Source organism: Ceratosolen solmsi, unplaced genomic scaffold (assembly GCF_000503995.2).
Source record: "Ceratosolen solmsi marchali unplaced genomic scaffold, CerSol_1.0 scaffold41, whole genome shotgun sequence".
In the NCBI taxonomy this organism is placed as follows: Eukaryota; Metazoa; Arthropoda; class Insecta; order Hymenoptera; family Agaonidae; genus Ceratosolen; species Ceratosolen solmsi.
In genome coordinates this window covers 4,003,842-4,027,540 of record NW_011948424.1, presented here as the reverse complement: position 1 = coordinate 4,027,540, position 23,699 = coordinate 4,003,842, and the positions used below count along the sequence as shown (strand labels likewise).

The 23,699-nt window shown below is 23.5% G+C and overlaps 1 protein-coding gene across 1 annotated transcript in view; it reads left to right on the top strand.

Annotated features, from left to right (window-relative positions):
* LOC105362546 (dipeptidase 1) overlaps positions 1-23,699 on the top strand; it is a 205,605-nt gene that overhangs the window by 154,226 nt on the left and 27,680 nt on the right. Inside the window, exons 5-6 of the mRNA XM_011500007.1 lie at positions 3,841-3,991; positions 12,903-12,972. Coding sequence (XP_011498309.1) covers positions 3,841-3,991; positions 12,903-12,972 — 221 coding nt within the window. The remainder of the gene's footprint in view (positions 1-3,840; positions 3,992-12,902; positions 12,973-23,699) is intronic.

Sequence of the window (23,699 nt, the reverse complement as noted above, 5' to 3'; positions counted from 1 at the left end):
TATCTAACATGTTTATATTGACAGAATATATATTACAAAAAACATTGGTAAGTACATCGATCCATTGTTATAATATAACCGAATAACTGAAGAATAAAAACTTAAAGAATTTTTGCATTACGTTTGTGAAAAGCAAGTTTAAAAACAATTTCGCAAAATTGAAACAAGGAAAAATTATAAAATACCCATATAATCAAAGCCTATGTACACATAATATAGACCCGCGTCCGAGGTAAAATTGCTATTTGGCTTATTTGCTCTCTTGCAACTTTGATGCGTTGCACCACACACTTACTGACAGCATGTCCTGATATTTCGTACAGGCAAGTGCACGTGTGTAGTTGTCTCATCCAGACACTCAATTCGAGAAGTTGAGAGATTCGTAGTAAATCGGCTGAAACATAATTTCATCCCAGTAGATGATTATGCTTGAGAATGAGAGATTTCACTCGACGTACACTCGACATCTTCTCTTGTATTTTGTTACATAATTCTTTATTCATTTTTGATACCCATTTGCGTAATTTTAAGTAAATTTTTATTGAAAATTTAACAAATAATTAAAATAAACGTGTCTTCTTTATAAAGCATAAGAAATAATATTTAAATAAATGAAAATTCATCAATCGTTATAGCAGTATTCGAAAACTCTTTTCAAAGTATGCAATCTTAATTTTTAATATCACATTATCCTCATCTACTTATACATTAAATTTTCAACATATTATGTGAAATGGTTGTGCACACACTAAATATATTTATTTAATAGAATAATTTGTTCAAGATTTAATGCTGAATGAACATTGATGCAAAAAAATCACCAATTCATGGTATATCCCATTTATTTATAAAATCGCTCAATTATAAAATACATATCGTAATCTACATATACCACGTGTGGATGTGCGTGTGCGTGTGCGTGTGCGTGTGCGTGTGCGTGTGCATATGTACGATGTGACTACAGGAAATTAATTACACTAATTTAATATTGAATATTCATGAATGCATTAATGCTTTTATAATGAGAAGTAAAAAACTATTGATTTTATGCAATAAAATTATCGAACATGAAATAGAAAATTCATTATTTATGTATTATATCTAGATTTATTATTTGATAGACATACTATACTTTGAATATCAATTGTATTTTAAACTATATTTAGCTTGATGATTTCAAGAAAAGTTTTCCAAATAAATTTCTATATGAGAAATGCTTTCAAAATACAATATTATAGAAAAGTCGAAGTAAAATCAGAAATCCATGATTCACACATAATTGCAAATAATTATCTCTTGCTTCATGCTCATGCATAAAGCGAATTGAAATATGAATAATTTTTAAACATTTAAAAATTATCAATTCGTTTCTGCAATTTACGTATTCTATAATATATTTGATGAATTTTTTTAAAAGGTATATAATCTTTTTACTTTTGGAATGAAAAACTTGATATTATAAATTACGTTGCTTTACTCTTTAGAACATAGTTTATTATATAAATATATATCTTTGTAAAAATAAAAAATATTTTTCATACATCATTTATAAATAAATACAAATTTTCTGTAAAAATTATTGTGTTAAAATTATAAAAAAGAAACATATTGAATAATATTTCAAAAATTATAAAATAAATAAAATATCAATTATTAAAAAAGTTTTTCTTAATTAATAATATAACTATGAATACAAATAACTAATAAATAATAACTAATAAATAATGAAATATATATCTATATACATATTTCTTTTTATATATTTATATATTATTGAAATGAAAAATATATATATATATACATAAACATATGTATTAATTAATTTATTATTAAAAATATATTTAACATAAATAAATGATTTCTACATTATAATGAGCACTATTCGGTAAATGACATTAGCCAAATTTCATAAATAAACAAAATTTCAACAAAATTTCCTTTATTTAAATATCTGAAGAATGTATAATTTTGGAAAAAAATAGCAAATATTCATCATGTAGTTAGAAAATATTCAAACCTAATATAATTATTAAAAATCAAAAAAAAATTATAGGCACAGATTATAGTAAAGCAATATTATAAAAAGGAACAAAGTTATGTCAGTGAGTAGAAAAGGTGGAAATTTACGTGTAAAATTATTTGTCCGTGTTCGGCAAAAGCATGCATTAACGAGTAATTAATGACTAACGAACGTGTTTCGATTATACTTCTGCTAACTTACGGCATAAAACTCCCGAGTCACTTATCTGCCATTTTTTACTCCGGATAATTTTATTATACTTTTATATAAATGTATATATATTTATGATAAATTTTATATGATTTTAAAATATTTTTGAAATATTGAATTGGAAAAAGGAAAGAGGTTGTTTATTTATTGTTACTATAAATACTGCAATATAATAAATATAATTCTCAGCTGTACACGATTTTTAAATAATAATTCAAGTCTCTTAATATTATTGTTTAGAACGCTGAAACTAAAATATAGTTTTAAATATAGTTAACATTGAATTATCAATGGTAATAATACATCATAATCGATACATTTATGTATCCTATAAATTCTGGATAATTTCATTGTTTCTGGCAACAATTATTGTAGATATAACATCAATTTGGGTACGGTTATCTCACTTTTTCCATCTAAAGACATTGATGCACTAATAACACGTTCCGCTCGTTATCCAAACAAATGGCCCGTCTTCTCTAACAAAAATTTATTATAAAGTAAAGTTTTTTATTCCATTTTTTTGAATCTGAAATAGTATAATTTGAGAAAATATTAAATAATATTCTCCTTTTACATAAAAATGATAAAATTTAATGAAAGATATTATAAAAGCAGCAATTCAAACTTGGCAATTCTAAAATTATTTGAATATTTAAATTGAGCTCAATAAGTCCTTACTAAACGTACTATATAGACTTTTCACTTTAAAACTCGAATGTTTATTTCAATGCATTTGAGGTATTAATTACTTGTTAAAAATTATTGCAGTAAAATGCATAACTTTAAGCCATTCTCATTTTACAAATTTTATGAGAGAACGTTTTCAATTTAAATTCGAAATCAGTCAGTGAAATATATTTATTTTTACAACTTACATTAACATAGTACAATTTTTATATTATTTACATAATAATTTTCTTAAATACACTTTTATGCCGTTTCTAATCATTAGAATTGACTTACCAGTTTTGAAAATTATACTATAAGTTAATGTATGTATAACAAAAAATTAGTTATTAATTTTTAAAAGCCAAATTCTAGCCAAATATATGTGATAGATAATGTACATTTTTTTAAGTAGTACTAACAAAGCTACAATCAGCCTCATAAATAGTAACTCGGGTTGACGAAAGAAATTAAAACTTCGATGTTACAATTCATTTATTCACTTTCATCTTATCACTTTTGCTGAATGAAAAAAAACAATTACTAATGTGTGTGAGTGCACGCGTGCGAGAGCACGTGTGTGTTTGTGTGTCAATATTGAATGAAAAAATTAAATTCTTTACGTAATAAATGTAATTTTTAAATTAAATTAAACGAAAAAAGAATTAATTAGCTAATAATATTATTTATTTAAGTCCCTTTTAGTCAAGTAATGTTTTTCATTTTTACACCTAAAACGCAATAAAATTTAATGATTAACCTTCACTATTCATCATAAAAAATATATAATAATATTTTATCAAATATATAATAATCAATGAAAATGACAAATCATGAATAAATTTATTTATATATCTTGATAGTTGCGTAAATCTTAAAAAAAAAACTAAAATAATTCTGTATCGTGTATTGAAGCTTTTACCTTCTTTCTTCCCCGACAGGTCTTGTGGAGGCTCATCGAGAAGGTAAAATTGCAAGTTTAATCGGAGTCGAAGGTGGACACTCTCTTGGAAATTCTCTTGGTGTGCTCAGAACATTTTATGGACTTGGTGCCCGCTATCTCACTCTAACGCATGCTTGTGATACGTCCTGGTGCGTACTTTTTCTCTACTGCATTACTATATCTTATATTTATGTCATTTGAAAAGAAAAACAAAATAAATAATTCATATTCATAGTTTGAAATTAATATTAAATGTATATTTCAATGCATTCTGCTTCAATATATTACAAGAATTTATTCAAAACTTTTTATTACTTTTTAACTTTTAATTTTGACGTAGATTTTATTTACTGAAATTATGATTGTAAGGATACATATCGAGGAAAACATGGAAAAGTGGGTGACATACTTTTTATTGCATAATTATGAGGTCAGATATCAATAGCATATATTTTATATTAATAACATTTACCAATCGATTGACCAATTATTTTATAATCCGAAATAGTATCTATAGATTAATTTATATTCGATATTTTTTTTAATTTTTATTTAAACTATAAAGTATAGAAAGCTATGAAAAAGCTATGGAAACTTGAATATGATGTAATAAGGAATGAACTATATTGTTTTATTTAGGATAAAAGCAATAAATGAAATTTTATATTACAGTTACTAATACGCAATAAAATATAACCATCAATTTAGTATTAATTTTATGAATTTAATCGAATAGCAATAAAATAAAAGATTAAAAGTCAACCTAGAAATTTAAAAATTCGTTTTAATGCAATTAGTAAAAATATTAGAAAAAGATTAGTGCTTCAATGTTTTTATTGTTCTATAAATGTCAAAAATATATCGACTTCTTTTATTTATAATTTTATTTAGAATATTAATGAAAAATTGCAGGTATGAAAATAAATTTTTTCAATCAACGACATTTTAGTCCCGTCACGTCCATTTCATATTCCGATCAGTTAAACGATTTATAGATAAATCTTTCAATATCGCACGATTTTTAAATTGTATTAATAATTATAGAAATATTAATATAACAATTAAATATAATATTAAAAATTTGATGATTAATCGATTTGTCAAACAAAATATAAATTAAAGACAATTATTGCTATTGTTTGTAAATATATATAATATATCTTTTATTATTTATATCTTTTATCATAAAAGTAATGGCAATTAACGTATTACATTGTATATATGTAATGGCTATACGATTTATTGAATTTTTAATAGTATATTAAGATTTTCTTACTTACCTATTCCAATATAATTTAATCTATTGTTAATTTTGTACGAAACGTTATTGTTTGAATTTAAAATTGAGTAAACTCACATCACCACTTGTTAATAAATATTTTCATTTTGAAACAATGAAATCTTTTGAATTTCTAAATACCAATGTTTGTGGGACTTAGGTTTTGAGATAATAAATCGTTAAGTTAAAGTGGATTCTATTAATTAAGAATTTATTATGATAATAGTAATATAGGAATTTTGTTGGAAAAGATTATAATATTAGAATAATAAAATGTAAGAATTTACATTCGTATTTTTAATTATAACTTGTATTAGTTAAAAAATTCTATATTGGATTTTTAGAAAAATTTTAATGTATTATTTATTATCTATAATACCGCAATATACATTAACTTTTTTTGTTTTTAATAAACTTCCCTTAAATACAACAAATACATGACAATCGTCTTTTATCAGTGTTTATAGATTTTTCAATATTAGGACCACGTACATATATATATATATATATATATATATATATATGTAGATAGATAAAGAAAAAGAGAGATAGTGAAAGAAAAAATTTCGTCAAATATTGCCGTTCTATCTTTTGTAGTAAGGATCGCGAAGGTAATCGCTCCTCTCATAAAAAAAGGAGAGGCAAATATCCATGAAAAAGAATAGCTTCGGTTCCGGAACCCAGGCAATCCTGTAATAAAGCAATCTCGCACGCCATCCATGTTCTTGCACTACGGCGTATCGCCATACCTTCTGACTTCGATAGTCTCCTCGCACTCCATTGAGCGCTGATCACAGTGACTACAGTGTCTGGATCGAAAACCTTCGAAGTTCTCAATGACCTGGTGGCTTGTTCCGTGGCATCGCAAGACTCCAGATTCAACATCCTAAATTTATATTACGACAAATTTCTTCCAACCACTCCACCCTTTATTCGACTTCTGTCTCTATCTCCCCCTCCTTCGCTCATCCTCATCTTTCCCTTCTGTTTCATTCTCGCTTTTCTTCTCCCTTATACTATCTTATTTTTCGTCCAGAGTCAGATAACGATTTTCTAGTACCTATCTTCATTCCGCACTCACCAATACTTTCTAAAGCTCTTGCTTTGTCTTCCTCCCCCGTATTCTTATATACGTTCTGTCATTTACATCCACCCGGTGTTGGCTTTACGACGCACTCCGGAACATTTCCGTGGTACGTTCAAAGCACGAAGCCAGAGAACTGGGTAATAAACATGAGGAATGGCCTGATATTTTAAAATTTTTATGAGGAGAAAGAAGTGGTAGTCGATACAATCTTTCACAATATTATTAACGATAAAAATATTCTTATATAACAATGTATAGAAGAAGCAAAAGTGCAATTAATAAATTACATGGCATATATAATAAAGGAACAAGAGATAATTGAAGGGAAGAAAAATATCTATTATTACAAAATAAGTTCTATTAATTATATCCATGACCAGAAATATTTATTCATGCATTATCCAGACTTTAAATATAATTATAATTTGTATATAAATTGCTCTTTAAAATTAAAAGTTACAGTTTATCATTATATTTATTTATAATTGTAGACTAGAGTTTGATTAAAAATGTTTCAAATCATTAAAAACATTTATATATATATATAAATATTTACATATATTATATTTATATATATATATATATATATATATATATATATATATATCATACTTCTTTGTAGTTTTACACATTGAATATTAATTAATGTTACAGCACATTGAATACAGGACAAAAAATTCATACATAACTATGTACACATGTGCATATACAAATATTTTCTATACAATTAATATTTCTTTTAAAGTTGTGAACTAGATGCAAAAAAATATAAGCAAAATTAGAATAATAAACTTTAAAAAATCATAATAAATTGCTTGCTTGAATTGCATATAATTCATTTTATACTATAGAGTAAATAATAATTATAAAATTATTAAGTATCTATTAGGCATTAGGCGACATTATAGAAATTTTTTTCTAAATATCCACCATCCAAATATAACTTTGTCTTTCGCCATGAATTGTCTATCCCATCAAACCCTCTTTCTCTCTTTTTCTTATACTTTCATTCTATATATACGTATTTACGTATGTATATATATATATATATATATATATATATATATATATATATATAATTTGCTGCTCGCTATATATCGATAGTGACTGTATTCGACTTACTTCTTCATCCATTTTTCATCCTTTGCACGACCTTAATACTCCCGTTTCTCTGCTTATGTCTCCTCTTCTATATCACTGTGGCAAGTTTGTCTCACTTCTGTTGTATTGTCACATTGTGCTTTAGAATTTCTTGCGATTTCCAATTTTTATATACAAGTCCTTTTATGCGAGAAGAAACACCTGGACTTACGAGATTATAAATAAAGCAAAGATTCATTTCTTACGTCCTACATTATACATATCCTGTCTTTTGAATTAATTGTTAAAAAGGAGAGGAACATCCATGACAATCTATAAAGTCAATTCTAAATTTTATTTCACATCTGAATTGAATTTTATGACTATTTTTTAAAAAGAAATTTCTTGATAACATTGTAATTCATAAATAATGTGAGCAGCAAGTTATATTAGATATATAATAAAAGGTTATAACAAAAGGTTATTTTCATTAGTAAATTAAGGGATTAATTTTTTTTTTAATTTATGGAATATTTACTTTAAATTATTATAATTCTGTATTATTTAGTAGTTCTTCAAATAAACAATAGCAATAATGATAATTTTTTCAATTTTTCTTTAAAATCTTCGACAAAATTGATTTATTTAGACATAAGAAATTTATCATTTAATTTACTCATATAATTTACTTTTCTTTACTTTTATTAAAAAAAAACTTATTATTTTTTTTTTTTTTTTTTTTTTTTTTTGACCATTCATTCTTTCTAATATAGAGGTATGAATATTTTTACAAATATGTGGATTCGTCATTAAATGTATTAAAAATCAAATATTTATTTATTGTACAATTAACAGTCTTCGTATGAAGGATTGAAATACATTTAATATGTAATATATATTTAACTGATATAGTCTTATATTTCGAAGATAAGAAAATATTGCAGTCATATATTTTTATATTTCAAAGATATTGTAGAGTTTAAAAAATAGAGTTTCGATAAAACTTACATTAATAATTTTACCTATTAATCAAACCATATACATATCAGTTTGATTTAAAACGTCAGAGTTCTTAAAGTTTTTAATGCAAACTAATCTTTCTTTGTTTGATAATTTTTAAACTATAAACTACAATAATTCACAAGCAATTTAATGATTCATAATTTTGGGAATAAGCAATTGTAATATGACACGATTATAAAAATTCATTTAAGATTCGAGCGAGGAGAATATGTAGTTTTTCGTTTGTAAATGAAACTACATTTACATTAAGTAAATACTTTATTTTACTATGAAATTATATTATATAATTATCATATGCGTACACAAGTGTAAAATCAATGATTTCATGTACAATGCCGAAATATTTTATATTTCTTTGCATTACTTAAATTTCCGATAATTTTAGACAATTAAGTAAGAATTAGCGTTTCATGCGTTAATATATTTTATTAAACGAACATTATTATTATACGATATTTTTATGATTTTATTCAACAATTTATTTCATAAACATTAATTATGTAAAACTATTAGTTTCAATGTTTCCATTCTGTTTTACTGCAAACAATACATAATTACGCAAATATAAATTGGAATAACAGTAGAGTAATCACATTGTCCCAATTGTAAACAGAAATTATTTCCTACGAACTAAATGAATAATGCATTTTAAATTAATTATCTAACAATATTTAAATTTATAAGAATGGAATAAGAGAATTATCGTAAATAGAATTCCGTATATTTTTTATTGAGCTGTTTGAAACAACGTCGGAACTTTTCGTACAAGCGAACAAATTGCCATCATTGCTCGAGCCAATTTAACTCCAATAACAATAGCACTTTCTCTTTCCCATTACATTTACGCCTTCTTTAATCTATGAAATTCACAATGGTTCGTAGTAAATGGAATGGAGCGAGAAAGAGGGTTAAAAAAAATATATACAAGTAGAAGTTACTTGAAGTGCTGCCTAATACACGAAGCATCCACAAGTAGTAACTTGTAGCATATAAAGCAGGTACATAGTAACATGGAAAACAATGTAAGCTTGCATCTATATTCTTTCTTTCTCCCTTCTCTCACTTTCTCCTTTTTCTTGTCAGCTTTACGATAATGCTCGTCTATGCTAGCTGTATGACATCGTAAAAGTCAGAGTGTAGAACATCCCGAGTAGGCGTACTTCGACTTACAGTCCTGAGGTTTTATTGGGACAATATCGAAATTGCCTCAGAACGTGTTTTCAAGACTTAATGTCGGCGCCGTTCTCGTTTAGTTGAAAAGGTGACTGGAAGCTGTACGTGCGATTGAATTTCCGCCGCTCTGATAATCTAGAATCACCACGATAAGTATTAGGGCGCTCGATAAAAACCTTATAATCTCGACCATTTTCCCAATCCCATCATCTTCATGTGAAATGAAAATGTCGAAATTTTAAGCACAACTACGTAATATTAATGCTAGGTAACACTGATTCCAATTCGAGTTTGAATGAAGGGCATTTAAGAAAAAAAAAAATCAGTTTTCTTTGCCGATTCAAGCTTAACATCTATATATATTTTTCAATGAGATAATATAATAAATACAATTGACAAAATTCTTGAATTTAATTCTAATAAAAATTGCAATAAAATATTATTAGACTTGTATTTTGTCAATGTAAAAATTGTCTTGTTTTATTGTTCTTTTGTTTTATATATGTAAAAATTTTAATTACGTGCTTAATTAAATTCATTAATTGAATAAAATTTAAAGCATTTTGATTTATGTGGAATTTTTTTTCCAATAAAAATTTTGATTGAATGAAAATTAATTATACAGAATAATTCTATCATTTTAAAAATTTAGAATAGAAAATATAATATTACAAATTACAAATTATACCGCAATAAAATGTTTTTAATATTTTTTTATGTTGACAAACTCGTACTGAAAATTTTTCTTCATATTCACAACTATAACATGACTTTTTTAATGTCAAAAATATTTAATACATACAAATATATGTAATATTTACCATATAAACTGTTAACGATTCAATCACTTATATCTACAATATTATATTTTATCAAATTACATTACAGTACAAAAGTATTTCATAAATTTTTAGAATGAAATAACTTTATTGAAATATGTATACACACATACACACATGATTTGGTCACTATTATTAATTTATTATTTAAAATATAATTTTAAAATATAAAATAACTTTTATTATGTTTATATCATAAATATCATAGGTTCTCCAATTATGCACTTGCTTATATTACATTCTAGTTTGTCACTTTGTATTCTTAATATATTAACAAGGATAAAATGATATTCTATTCGTAATGATATTGAATGATAATTACTTACATACTATTTCTGCTATTGTTAATTAAAAATTCTAGTTAAATAAGTAATTAACTGTAATAGAATTTAAATGTTTTATCATTTGCAATTTATTTTTAAAGCTTAATATCTTAATTTTAAGATAGATAATTAAAATATTACAATTATATGAAAAGCATCACATCAAAAATATAAAATATTCAACAGTATAATCGTCACAGTATTAAATATATATTAAATCTATTTTACTAAAAAAAAAAAAAGAAAAAGCTATTCATTGATCGGTTAAACAAATCTACATTATATTTCTAATTAAAAAAGATAATGGATCGAAATAAGTTTAGCTATACTTTCTACAATCTCCTATGTTCGTATCCTTTGAATATTCAAATATTTATCGAAGAAGATATTTTCTACAATGCAGAAGTAAACTTTATGCAATTTTTTATCACAATATTGTTACTCTCCATATCTCTATGTAACAACATTTTCGTTTTAATCATGTTCGTGCAAATATAAATATACTTTTATCTAATCTTTTTAACCTCTTACTATATTCGTATGATTACACTATTAATAATCCATTGCCAGACGTTGGAGTTGTAAAATATACTTGACATGTTTTATTTCAATTAGTGACTCCTACAAATGTAATGCACCAATTTTTTTTTTTTTTTTTTTTTATTTAAATGAAACAGAAAATATACATTTTGAAATGCATAAATTTATGCGGATTTTATTTTCACTATTATATTGATGAAGCGAAAATTTTATATTTATTACAGCCGTTTATTCAACGAATTTACTTTCAATCGTGCCAATTAAATTTTATGTAATAAACAGAATAGCATGTTTTTTAGTTAATCATTTGTTCAATTTGTAATTATACAATTCACAATATTTTATAAAAATTGCTTATTTTATATTGTAAGTAATATGCAATGATGAAACGAAAAAAAAAAAAAAATCTAATAATTAGAAATAATTAAATGTGCTAAATTCTTTGTGAAATATAATATAATAGCTATTCAAATGCATAAGTGTCGTTTTACAATGCAATTTTCCATTTCATTAATCATAAGATTATTTGGCAATGATATCTATCATGATAATTTTGATTGATAATTTATGTTTTATTATTATATCTAAAATAAAGATAAAATGATGTATACATTGCATAGGATATTATATACTAAGGAAAAAGAAATCGCATCATTATGTTAGTGAAGAAATCCTTAAAAATCTAAAGAACATGTTTTATTCAATTTTAACTGAGAAAAAAGAAATATCAAATACTGTATTTTCAATCTTATTATAATGATATTGAAAAATATATTTAATTTGACACTTCATACCTGTGATCTTGAAAATATATCTGACCATTCAACACTAATGTCCTATTCAAAATAAAAATTTTGATTAAATGAACAAAACATTCATTAAATTTTTTTTTTTTTTTTCAGAAAAATCTTTTCTATAAAAATATTGAAAAATATAAATGCCTATGAATGTATGATCAGCCTGTTAATCTGAAATACCTTGTTCCCTAAATTTTATCGACTAATAAAATTGTCTGTGGAAAATAAAAGTAACTAATCATTTGCAATTTTAAGTAACATCGAATACAAATTTATTGCACAATAACATTTTAATAATATTATTCTATATTTTATCAGTAATAAATAACAGATTTACTTTTTTCATCAAGGCCATAGTTTTGCTAATGAATGAAGGAATAGCTGTCAAGTGATAATAAACGCAAATAAAATAAATATTTCCCTTTTCAAATTTATGTATTTATGTATACGATCTATAATAATATTGCAATAAATAAGAATGAATATTTTCATAGAATTTTTTAAATCTTTTTTAATTGACGTTAAAATTAAAAATAATATTTATACGTTAGGAATAAAATTAAAAGCACTATAATCTAGCGATTTATTACTGCGATTGATACTAAGGACGAATACGAAAATGTTCACGATTAATACATTAATAGAAATCAATTAGAAAAATAAAAATAATGAATTTATTTAATATTAGAATCTATTCAAAGAAAATTTCTCAAACAAAAATTTGTTTGATATAGCCGAGGTCATGAATCATTAATTAAATAGAATGAAAAATAATTGTGGCTTCTTATAAACATTCAGTAAAAAATCTTCATCGATTCAAAAGAATTTTTAATAAATGATATGATTTTTTTATACGCATTAAAAAAAAAAAAAAAAAAAAAACTCTTCAGTATTAATTTAACAAATATTTCCCCGGCAGGGCAGTTTGTTCAGTTGGAGAGACGAATGCCACTCAAGACTCAACGCCTGGTCTCAGCGAATTTGGAAAGGTAATTTTTTTTTTTTTTTTTTAATATGCTTTTATCTCTGAAGAAAGATATAAGATATCTTTCAACATTCTTCAACATAAATATTATATAATAAAGTGTCAAATATGATTTATAGAAGTGTATTATTATTTTATTTATAAATTTGTTATAAATTTATAAAATAAACCATTTTACATATTGTAAAATAGATAGAAATATTTATATTTCTAATATTACAAATACTTTATAATAATAATAATAATATGCATCAGTAATGTAAAAAGAAAAAAAATATTTATGAATTTTTATAAAAATTATAAATAGAATTACATTTTGAAGTTAACGATCCTTTAAAAATTCAATTTTCACATGAAATATCTCTTTCCTAAATACCGTACAATATTTGATTATAATGATTGCCATTAAATATAAATCTAATATTTATAAATATAAATAATTTTTTATATAATAAAAATATTTTTGAATAAAATAGACTTATTATGTTTGTCTTTAATTTAATGGTTATAATAAAATATCAATAACATAATATTCTTGGTTTACCTACATTTCAATTTCGTATTTCTTATTATTTTAAGAAAAATTCTAATATTATGAAAAATCTAATATCTAATAAAATTACAAGACATTAGTTGACCCAATATTTTCTTTAAACAATCGTTTAAAGAAAATAAGTTGTAGTTACTTAAAGTTATTAATTTGTATTCTTACGAGCTAAGGCTTTTCTTATTCTTAAATAAGAAAATTTGTTTATACTTTTCCGAGATTATATTAAGAAATTCTTATGCACTTATCATGTAAAACGTTAAAAATACATTTATACATTGATCTATATTTAAATAAATAATTTTTAAATAAAAATTATCGATAGTACTTACTTAATACTTTTTTTAATCCATAAAACGCACAAAAATTCTCTTGATTTTTAAATGATTCGCTCTCATTCCAAAAGATAATTTTATTTACAATTAGCTAAAAACATTTAGTATTTATATTTCACATTTTAAGCAACCGATATAAGTTTTTCAATGGGAATAAGAAACTATACCTATACAAACTCGTATTCGTAACTAATTTTATTTCTTTTCTTTTACTGATTTCTTCACTATCCATTATCAATACTCTTTCTCTCTCGCATTATTATCACTATCAATTTCACAGTTTATATAAATTAAATAATAATATTTTTATATTACGCATTAAACTTTTATTATTTTTGAAATAATGATAAAAAATATTTTAAGGTGTTGCTTCTTGGAATAGAATATGGTCTGACTTAAGAAAAAATTTTCAAATCATTTACCCTTTTTATTTTCTCACTTCAACATAACATATAAAAAAAAATCAATATTATTGTACAACTTACATTCCCGATCAATATAACTGCGTTGGATGTTATCTTAAACTAAAAGAAAATATGGTTTTCTCTTTTTATTATTCATGACTATTATTTTGAAATAAATTTAAATCTGTATTTTACATTATTTATAAACTTAAATGCTTGTATTTTATTATATTACATTATACAGATTTTTTCTATTATTATTTAATGAATTTTTGATAAAATAATCATAAATAAGTATTTCTTATAAAAAAAAAAAAAAAAAAAGAAAATTAAGGTATGAAATATTTAAGACAGCCTAAACATTATAACTGTATAATAGATGAAAATGAAAATAAGTAAATTACCGATAATTCACTGTGTAAAAAAGCATGCGAAATAAATAGTTGACAATGTAATGGTGAAGAAAATCGCAATTATGGTTGAAAAATAAAAAGAAAATTTGATCGATTGGCTGAAAGGAAAGAATGACGAAATAAAATGCAGAGTACGTGATTCGTGGCTAAATTTTCATTAGTACCGCATAGCCGCAGCTTCTTCTCTTTTCCCATATATCTTTTTTCATTATTATTTCTCTCGACTCACGCATTTTTCAACTGCACCTGTTAGAAAGAGACCGATATTCGAAACACGTTAAAAATTTAGGGAGCGATCGTGTTATGTCAGAATGATATCTCCCTCCCTCTTTTTCCAAAAACAAATCCAAGTATTTTTCAATAGAATTTACTGTAGAATCATGCTCGCTTCAAAAAATAGTTTACTAGTTTATTCGCGAGACTTGTGAAAATAAAACTAAATCGTAAATTATTTATAAATTAATAGTTCAAACAATTGAGTTCCTAAATCATGCTCGCTAACAAAACATTTTAAATTATCCAAATACAATATCTTCTTTTGTTCGATTATTATTGGCGGAATAAATCGTTTGAATATGAAAATTTTAACCGATACTTGTAAATTATTTCTAATTTGATGTATTTAAGACAAAGCAATATATCTTATTAAAACATTTGATCCACCAGATCTATAAACTATTTCATTATATATATATAATACAGTTTGATATATATATATATATATATATATATATATATATATATATATATATATTATATATATATGAAAAAACCTTAGGCAAAAAAAAAAAAAAAAAAAAAAATTATCAGATTTATAAATAATATATTAGTCCCTTATATCATATTATATATAAAAATTTATAAATATTCGAGCTTTGAATTTAGACTAAATTCTTCAATACGAAATTTCCTTTAATGTTTACATTATATTTTTATTTGATAACTTTCATATGCAATTACATTGAAATAATTATTCTTTTATACTTATATATAACTGACAAAAGAAATATTTAAAAAATTTAATAGTTATAAATTCCATATAAATACTTACGCATATAATTTTTTATATTCTCAAAATTTTTACTATCCTTTGTAATTCTTTAGAATAATATTATTACGGCCAGTATTTTAAACAATATGATCATAGGTAGTATTGTTATTGTATAATTATTTGTTCCGGATAATGTTCAAAAAGTATTTTTCCGTAGCATTTCTTTTGGTTAAATGCTTGTAATAATAAATTTTACTATAGATATATCAGAATATAATAGATATTCAGATAATTTTAATGCACATTTAAATAAGTGCATTTAATCACACACTAAAGTGTTAAATTTTATTCTATTTTTATAATTTCGTAATTTAATTGAATGAGGTTCAAATATGAATGATTTTTTTTCAATTTTAAAATAAAAATGACACTATAAATAAATATAAATACAAAATGATAGAATAATTTACTGAATCTTTTATAACAAAAAACATGCAATAATTCGTTTTAAATTTAAATTCTAATAATTGTAGAATAAAAATAAATATTATATAAAATTTTTTTTAGTTGATATAATAATTACAATTTCATTTTTAGATATATATATATATATATATATATTTAATTTCTCTTTTTTAATTAATCAATTACAGCTCAATTATCAGCAATTCTATATTAAATCTTAACAATTATTCAGAGTTTATGATGAAATTATAATTTTCCACCAACAAATTTATTTCGCTTTATTTAAAAAAACTGAAAAAAAATGCTTAAAAACTGTTATTTCTATTTCCTATTTTGCACTATATATATATATATATATATATATGCGCGTATGTGTGTACTTTATATCAATTTAATACATACCTAACATTGACATATGAAATTGTATATCATATTATTGTGGATATGTAAATATGATTTAATTAAAAAAAATATCCTTATTTAGTACGTAAATTATATGTAAAAACATCAAATGCCTTTGATACATATTTTTAGTTTTAATATAAGCAATCGTATTTCTTTACTTATTTCAGTTACATAAATATCTTATTTCTATATTATTAAATAAATATTTCATGATGTGAACATCATTAAATTTATGAAAAGAATTTTTAATATTATCATTCAAATCTAGAGCATTATCGTAATAAAATAAGAAAATTATTCTTGATCAAACATTACTTCAATTTCTACATATTATTCAATAAATTATTTTGTATCAATGTTGACAATATAATAACTTTAAAATCTCTTCAATTTATTCAATTTTCTGGAGTAATCATGTTATTTTCAATTTTAAATTGATAAATTGATAGTGGCATAGAAAGTAAAATAAAAGCTCTCGTATATTCATCTATACGAATTGCATTAAGATGTCTTAAGTTACGTAGTTATATCGAATTTAATTGAAATTAACATTAAAAATCTTGAAAATAAGGTAATTATCAAACCGGAAATTATTGGCATTTATAAGAATCATAAATATCTTATCATTTTAATAAATTAATTGGGCAGATATAGTCTTTGAATGTCAATTAGAGCACATAAATAATTGTAGTTTCTGTATGTATTTTCTTAATTGTCATTTTATTGTTTTTTATAAATGGATTAATATTTTTCCATTGCTGGCTGTATTTTACAATACAAATATATCAGTTATACACATACTAAAACACTGTCCATTTCTCTACTCTAAACAATTTTATAAATAGTTGATTTCATATGTACAAGCCTCCGACCTATTGATTTTGTAAACAAAATGGTAATTTTTAACGATAATTTTTTTTTTATCATAGATGAGGAACCGTCACTGATTATTATTTTTTCCATTTATTCTTATTTCAGAATTATTATGTAATATCATTTTAAAAAGTATTATTTAAAAAATGTTCGTACAGTATTCAGTATTTTGTAATTCGTTTCATATTTGTTAAACTATGAAAGAAATATAAACAATATATATATATATATATATATAGATATATATATATATATATATATTTATTTGCTGAAAAAACAAGAACGGATTAGAGAATGCAAACAATTGCAATTCAACATTAAATTGTACGAAAATAAAAATTAACTTAAAATTTAAAATTGATTCATCAAATACTTATTATTTTTTGTTTATTGATTTATTATCTCATTTTATTATATTGTATTTATGTTTTTATATTACAGACATTTATTAATAATATATTGGTATAAACGTATTCAAAAATAAATACGGAAAAATGTAATCCAACCTGTAAAATATATTACAAAATGATGAAATATATTACAAAACAATTCATTTTAATTAAAAGTTTATCCATATTGAATATATTCATTGTATATTGTTGTGCACATTCAATAATTTGATACTTCTATTTGATTCATCTATTAAATTGTGAAATTTTAATGTCAATTAATACAATTTTCTTTATAATACGGATCTATAAATCTATATCTATATCTAAAATGATATAAATCCTAAATTTTAAAATAAAAAATTAAAATGTTAATTATTTTATTAAATTATCATATACAGTTTGTATATTTTATTATTTAATTATATATTTTATTTTTGAGTAATTCAATCCAGCTAAACTCATTTTTATAAATAAATATGTGTAAAATTTCTATTTGTCTTTTTCATAAAAACATATTTAAAAGAACAAGAAAAATGAACATTGAATAATATATTGGATAGATAAATGTGTTTGAGTTGGACTTGTTTAATATAAATATAAATTAGCAATGTTTATTTAATTTATTTATATATATATACATATATGTAGATATGTAAATTATCAATAAAAATTAACTGAATGTTTTTTTAAAAAATCATCGACTTATCCAGTATGAATTGCTATAGAAAATATGATTATAAATTTAAAGGAAAAATAAATGTCTCAATTCCAATCTCGTAAATACTGATAAAACAATTATATGCAATGTTTTGTGGATAATGTTAGGATTAAAAAAAATAATACAAAAACTAGGACAGCATCATAACTTACCGAAAATTAACTATGTCCAACAAAATATGGTCACATATATTATTATACGTATAATCATGGAACATCACCTGCACTTAATATTTTCATAAATTGAATGTTTTGACATAACAATAAAAAAATATTATCTGATAATATATCGATAAAATACATATTATTGAAAATATATTTATATTCAAAGAAGTGAGAATAAAAAACTTTCTACTATCTAGATTGAAACTTGTTACGGTAGAGAAGGATAAAATTTTTTATTACGCAGACTCAAATAAAAATATGACTAAAACAAAAAGGATACGAATATTTCATCGCATTTGACACGCACGCAACTTTGAAAAATTTCGCATTTACTACAAACAAATAGACCATAGAGAAAATCTAGTTAGGTAGGTACAACAAAAATATTTCCATTGTACTTCAATGTATATATACCAAACTTCTGGACGTAAATACAATCGGACATTCTTGTTTTCTTTCTATTATGAATTTTTGTCCACTATAATACTGTTAATTGGAAGTTTCTTCCTTTGACTATTTACTATAATTAGCTGGATACTGATTAAAAAATTAAATAATTAAATTATATCGAGCATGCATTTTATTTTTTTTTTTTTTGTTTTTTTTTTGTTTTCTTTTTTTTTTTTATAAACTAAAACAAAATTCTAACAAATCATTTGAGTGCGTTTAAAAATTTTTTTTAGAAAATCTATAGTTCATATTGTACTTATTTATAAGAAAATTTAATACTCATAAAGAAAGTGTATTATGAATTTACAATAAATATTTAAAAATTGGAAAGCGACGTCGTATTGTTAAAAAAAAATCAATATTACCCTTCTTAATATTTATGTTTATTTACTTGCATCACTAATATACAAATATTCGTATAATATAAATTGCAGTCAAAAAAAGCCTTCCAATATTGATTTTCTTATTTAACCACATTTAAAACCAATGTATTTATATGCTTATATTGTAGGTAAGCGTATTCATCATATTTACATATTTCGGTAGATGGGAGAATACGATATATGTGGTAAACGACACATGAATATACGAATACATTGATAAGTGATTAAACGGAATAATATCCAAGTACTCAAATATTTCGGAGTATGACAAAAAAAAAAAATAATAAAAAATAAAAATAAAAAAAAAAAAAAAGAGGTCAATTAATCGTACAACTGTTCGTCTCCATTGATATCTATTGAAAATATCTAACCAATCGCCAAACAATCTTCACAATTGCATCGTGTATTAATTAAATGTAATAAAATGACATCGAAAAACTGCTACGTCGTTCTATTTATATAACTTTTTTGCGGTCTTGAAGAATAAAATATCTGATATTCGTTGTGTAGTAGGTTTGCCGGAAAAAATGTGGGTCGACTAAAACAGTCGATATAAGCTGGATGTTGAAGTAGAAAAAATAATAATAATAGCAGTTGGAGTGAAATTGTAATGTAACGAAAGAACGGTAGAAGCTAACAAAGTTGAAGAAGGTGGTTGAAACGTATAGATATGCAATAGTTCTAAAATCTTAGAATCATAGAACTCAATGTATTTGTAAAGAAAATAGAGCGACTGACTCTGGTTTATTGCCACATAGATAAAGATTTAACCAAAACGCGGTCGACCATTCGCTTTTATAATACTACGTCCTTGATTTTTGTTTTAGTATTAATTTTTCCTTGGAATACACTTTTGCACGCACATATAGTTTATTTGTCATTAAATATTTTACTTAATTTTTAAATTATTTATTTCAATGTTTGCAAATGAATTGATCTGATATATGGAGATATATTCCAAGAAATTTATATTACCATCATTAATTAATTGTGAAATTGAAATAATTAATTACTCAAATAAATAGAAATAAATCTAGCATTATTGACGAATATTATGGTTATTATAGTTGGTATTGTTAATAGCCATTCATAAGAATAATAATTAAATATATCAAATACTTTATGATTTTGTAATGTCGATAATAAAATTTTATGATTAATTGTATTCGACTAATTAGTCTTAATAAAATAAATATTTAAATTAATTTATTGTATATATATATATATATATATATATATATATATATATATATATATATATATATATTGAGCAGGTTGAAATGTAATCTATTGATTCAAAATTTTCATTTACTGCAGTTTTACGCGAATTTTAATGAAGGGATAAAAATACTTTAAGAAAGCACTCAATATACAATTCACAAAATGAAATAAGTTTTTCAAAATCTAATATATAATTAACAAAATGAAATGAAATTTTTAAAAAGTATAAATGTAATTTATGAAATAAATAAGAAATGTGAATACTTTATTTAAATTTCTTTTTTTTATTTAAATCTTTTTTTTTTTTTTTAGTTTTAAAGTTATTTAAAGTTTTTTTTTAGTTAATAAAACTTTTTTTTTAGTCTTTTTATTTAAATCGGGGTGCATCTTTCCGATCATAAGGGATTAAATAGTTATACGTCATTGCACTGAAAGCACATTTTTAATAGAAAATTTTATATTATAAATCATCGCTCTAAAATCGATACAACTAAATTAACAATTAAATTATATAAATATTATAGTATATTTATGTAGATAAATATACAATCGAATTAGAAAACAATTTTTTAATTGGAATTTAATTTTCCATATGTAAGTAAATGACGCTTGAGGCAAAAATAGTGCGTATTAAATGTTCTGAAATATTCGTTGAACTAATAAAATCATGAGACTACATTATAAAATGTAATTAATCGAATTTATACTTATCGTACAAATAAATGTATTATTATGTAACTTAATGCTCCTCTATGTTCGTGCTGCATGTGACTCCAAGAGAAAATAAACACCGTTCCGTATGTCTAATGTTTGACTGAAAGAAAAAAAAAATGACATACAAGTCACGTTAGAAACGTTTTACACAACATTCGAAGAGTACATTTTCGAAGAGAATTTTGTATGAATGTTATACATATACACTCAACAAATCATATTTTAATAAAACATTTATAAATAATGATTATATTATAATTTTGGACTATATATTAAAAAATACTTAATTGTTAAATAGTATGATGTCGACTTCCATCGCTCTTTAGGTAATTTAAATTCTTTTCAATTCACTACTCTTACAAAAATTATTGTACAATTATTATAATTTTCTATTGGTGTTGGCAGAAGAAGTCCTATGGCAACTTATGTTTAAGTAAGAATTTAAATTAAATACATATTTAAAAGCAAAATCCCATATATTTATTAATTTCATATTAAAAGCGATTACTAGATTTTTATAAAATTATCCCAGCTCGCTATATAAAATAAAAGTGTCTTCATTAATTTCTTACTTCGACCATCGCATTCTAATAGTTCATTAAACGTGAAGATTTCCTCCGTAGTCATCCATTAAAACTAAAGTATCTTTAAAAAAAATACGATGCTCAATTAGAATATTACATGGTATATTCAGTTAGTTGATCAATTTCCGTAGATTATAAGTGCATAATTCTCTGCAACTCTCTCGTCCTCTTATGTTTTCACATTATAGACAGGCGTCTTCTGATTTTACAGTTACGAGCTGAATCTTTTGATACAGCCCGACGTGCGAGCTCGTGTAAAAAATAGGAAAGCAAAAAGTAAAAAGTGGAAAAATCAAGAGGCGCTGACTCGTCATGGCTGACTTCGGAAAATTAATGGACGCTGTAAGGGGGCGGGAGGAAGGGAAAGGATAGGCGCTACAGAGTACTTCGAACAGGAACAATGTTTTCAATTGAAGCGAAACCCGGATGTGAGAGAAAAATGGTGCTTTCGTGAATCAAACGAATCCTATATATACATACATTTCCTTCCCTTTCTTTCTTTTTTTTTTTTCTTTTTTTTTCTTATTCATTTCAATCTACGTATCGTAATTATAACATGTAGTTTTCTTGTTCCAAATTCTTTTTTCTAAACTTCAAAGATATTAGACATTCAATATTAATATTCGCTTGAAAAATGAAACAAACAGAATATTTTATCTAAATCAACCATTATTTTATTTATTATAATTACGAAAATATTAATTTTCTTATTTAGCCAAAAGAAAATCACATTATTATAATATATTTACTGACAAATGCCACTAAATTATTCTATTAAGCTAGTAATAAAATTCATACAGCACTTAAGTCAATTAATATTTATTATCGCAGAGATTGTTTAAACTTTAATTTACTATAAATTTATATAATTACATCTATGGTACTTGTGACATTTTATTTTTAATTTACCCAATTGATGAAAATAATAAATTTATTAATGTACGACATGTTGCTTGAAAAGAATGCTGACTTTAAGAAAATGATAAAAGATTGAGATTTCTTACTGGATCGTAATGATATATTAAATTGTTGCAAAAGGTTCAATCTTATTAAACTATTTTATTATTTAAAATAAACTTAAGCATAAATACTTTTTTGGCATCAGAGTGTATAATAATGTAGCTAAATCAACACGATAATTCATTCAGCCATAATACTATGAAATCACGTATTTTAATAAAATTTAATTAAATTTAATAAAATCAAAACTTTAAAATGTATAAATTATAAATTAAGTATTGGATGAAAAGGACTTTTTAATTATAATTGATATTATATACATTTATTTATAAAATTCAATCGTGAAACTGCATAAAATGTTCTTTACCATATTCGAGCATAAAGCAACGTAACATGAAAATCATGATCCATTAATAATCCATTCGTTGATTAAGCACACGTTGGATCGACTTTAATATTTTAAGTTAACAGTCGGTTCGACATTAGCTACGTGGATGCAGCCCTTTTCATCGACACAATATCGAACCGGAACTCTATTGAATTACTCCCACAACTTGACTCGCAACTTGCTGCAAACTTATCGAGAGGAAATGCAACTAACTAATTGCTGACCCTGACTTCCTTTCCCTCTTCTTCACCTTATATACGTCATCTTCTACTTAACTCTTTCCTTCTCTCTCTCTCTCTCTCTCTCTCTCTCTCTCTCTCTTTC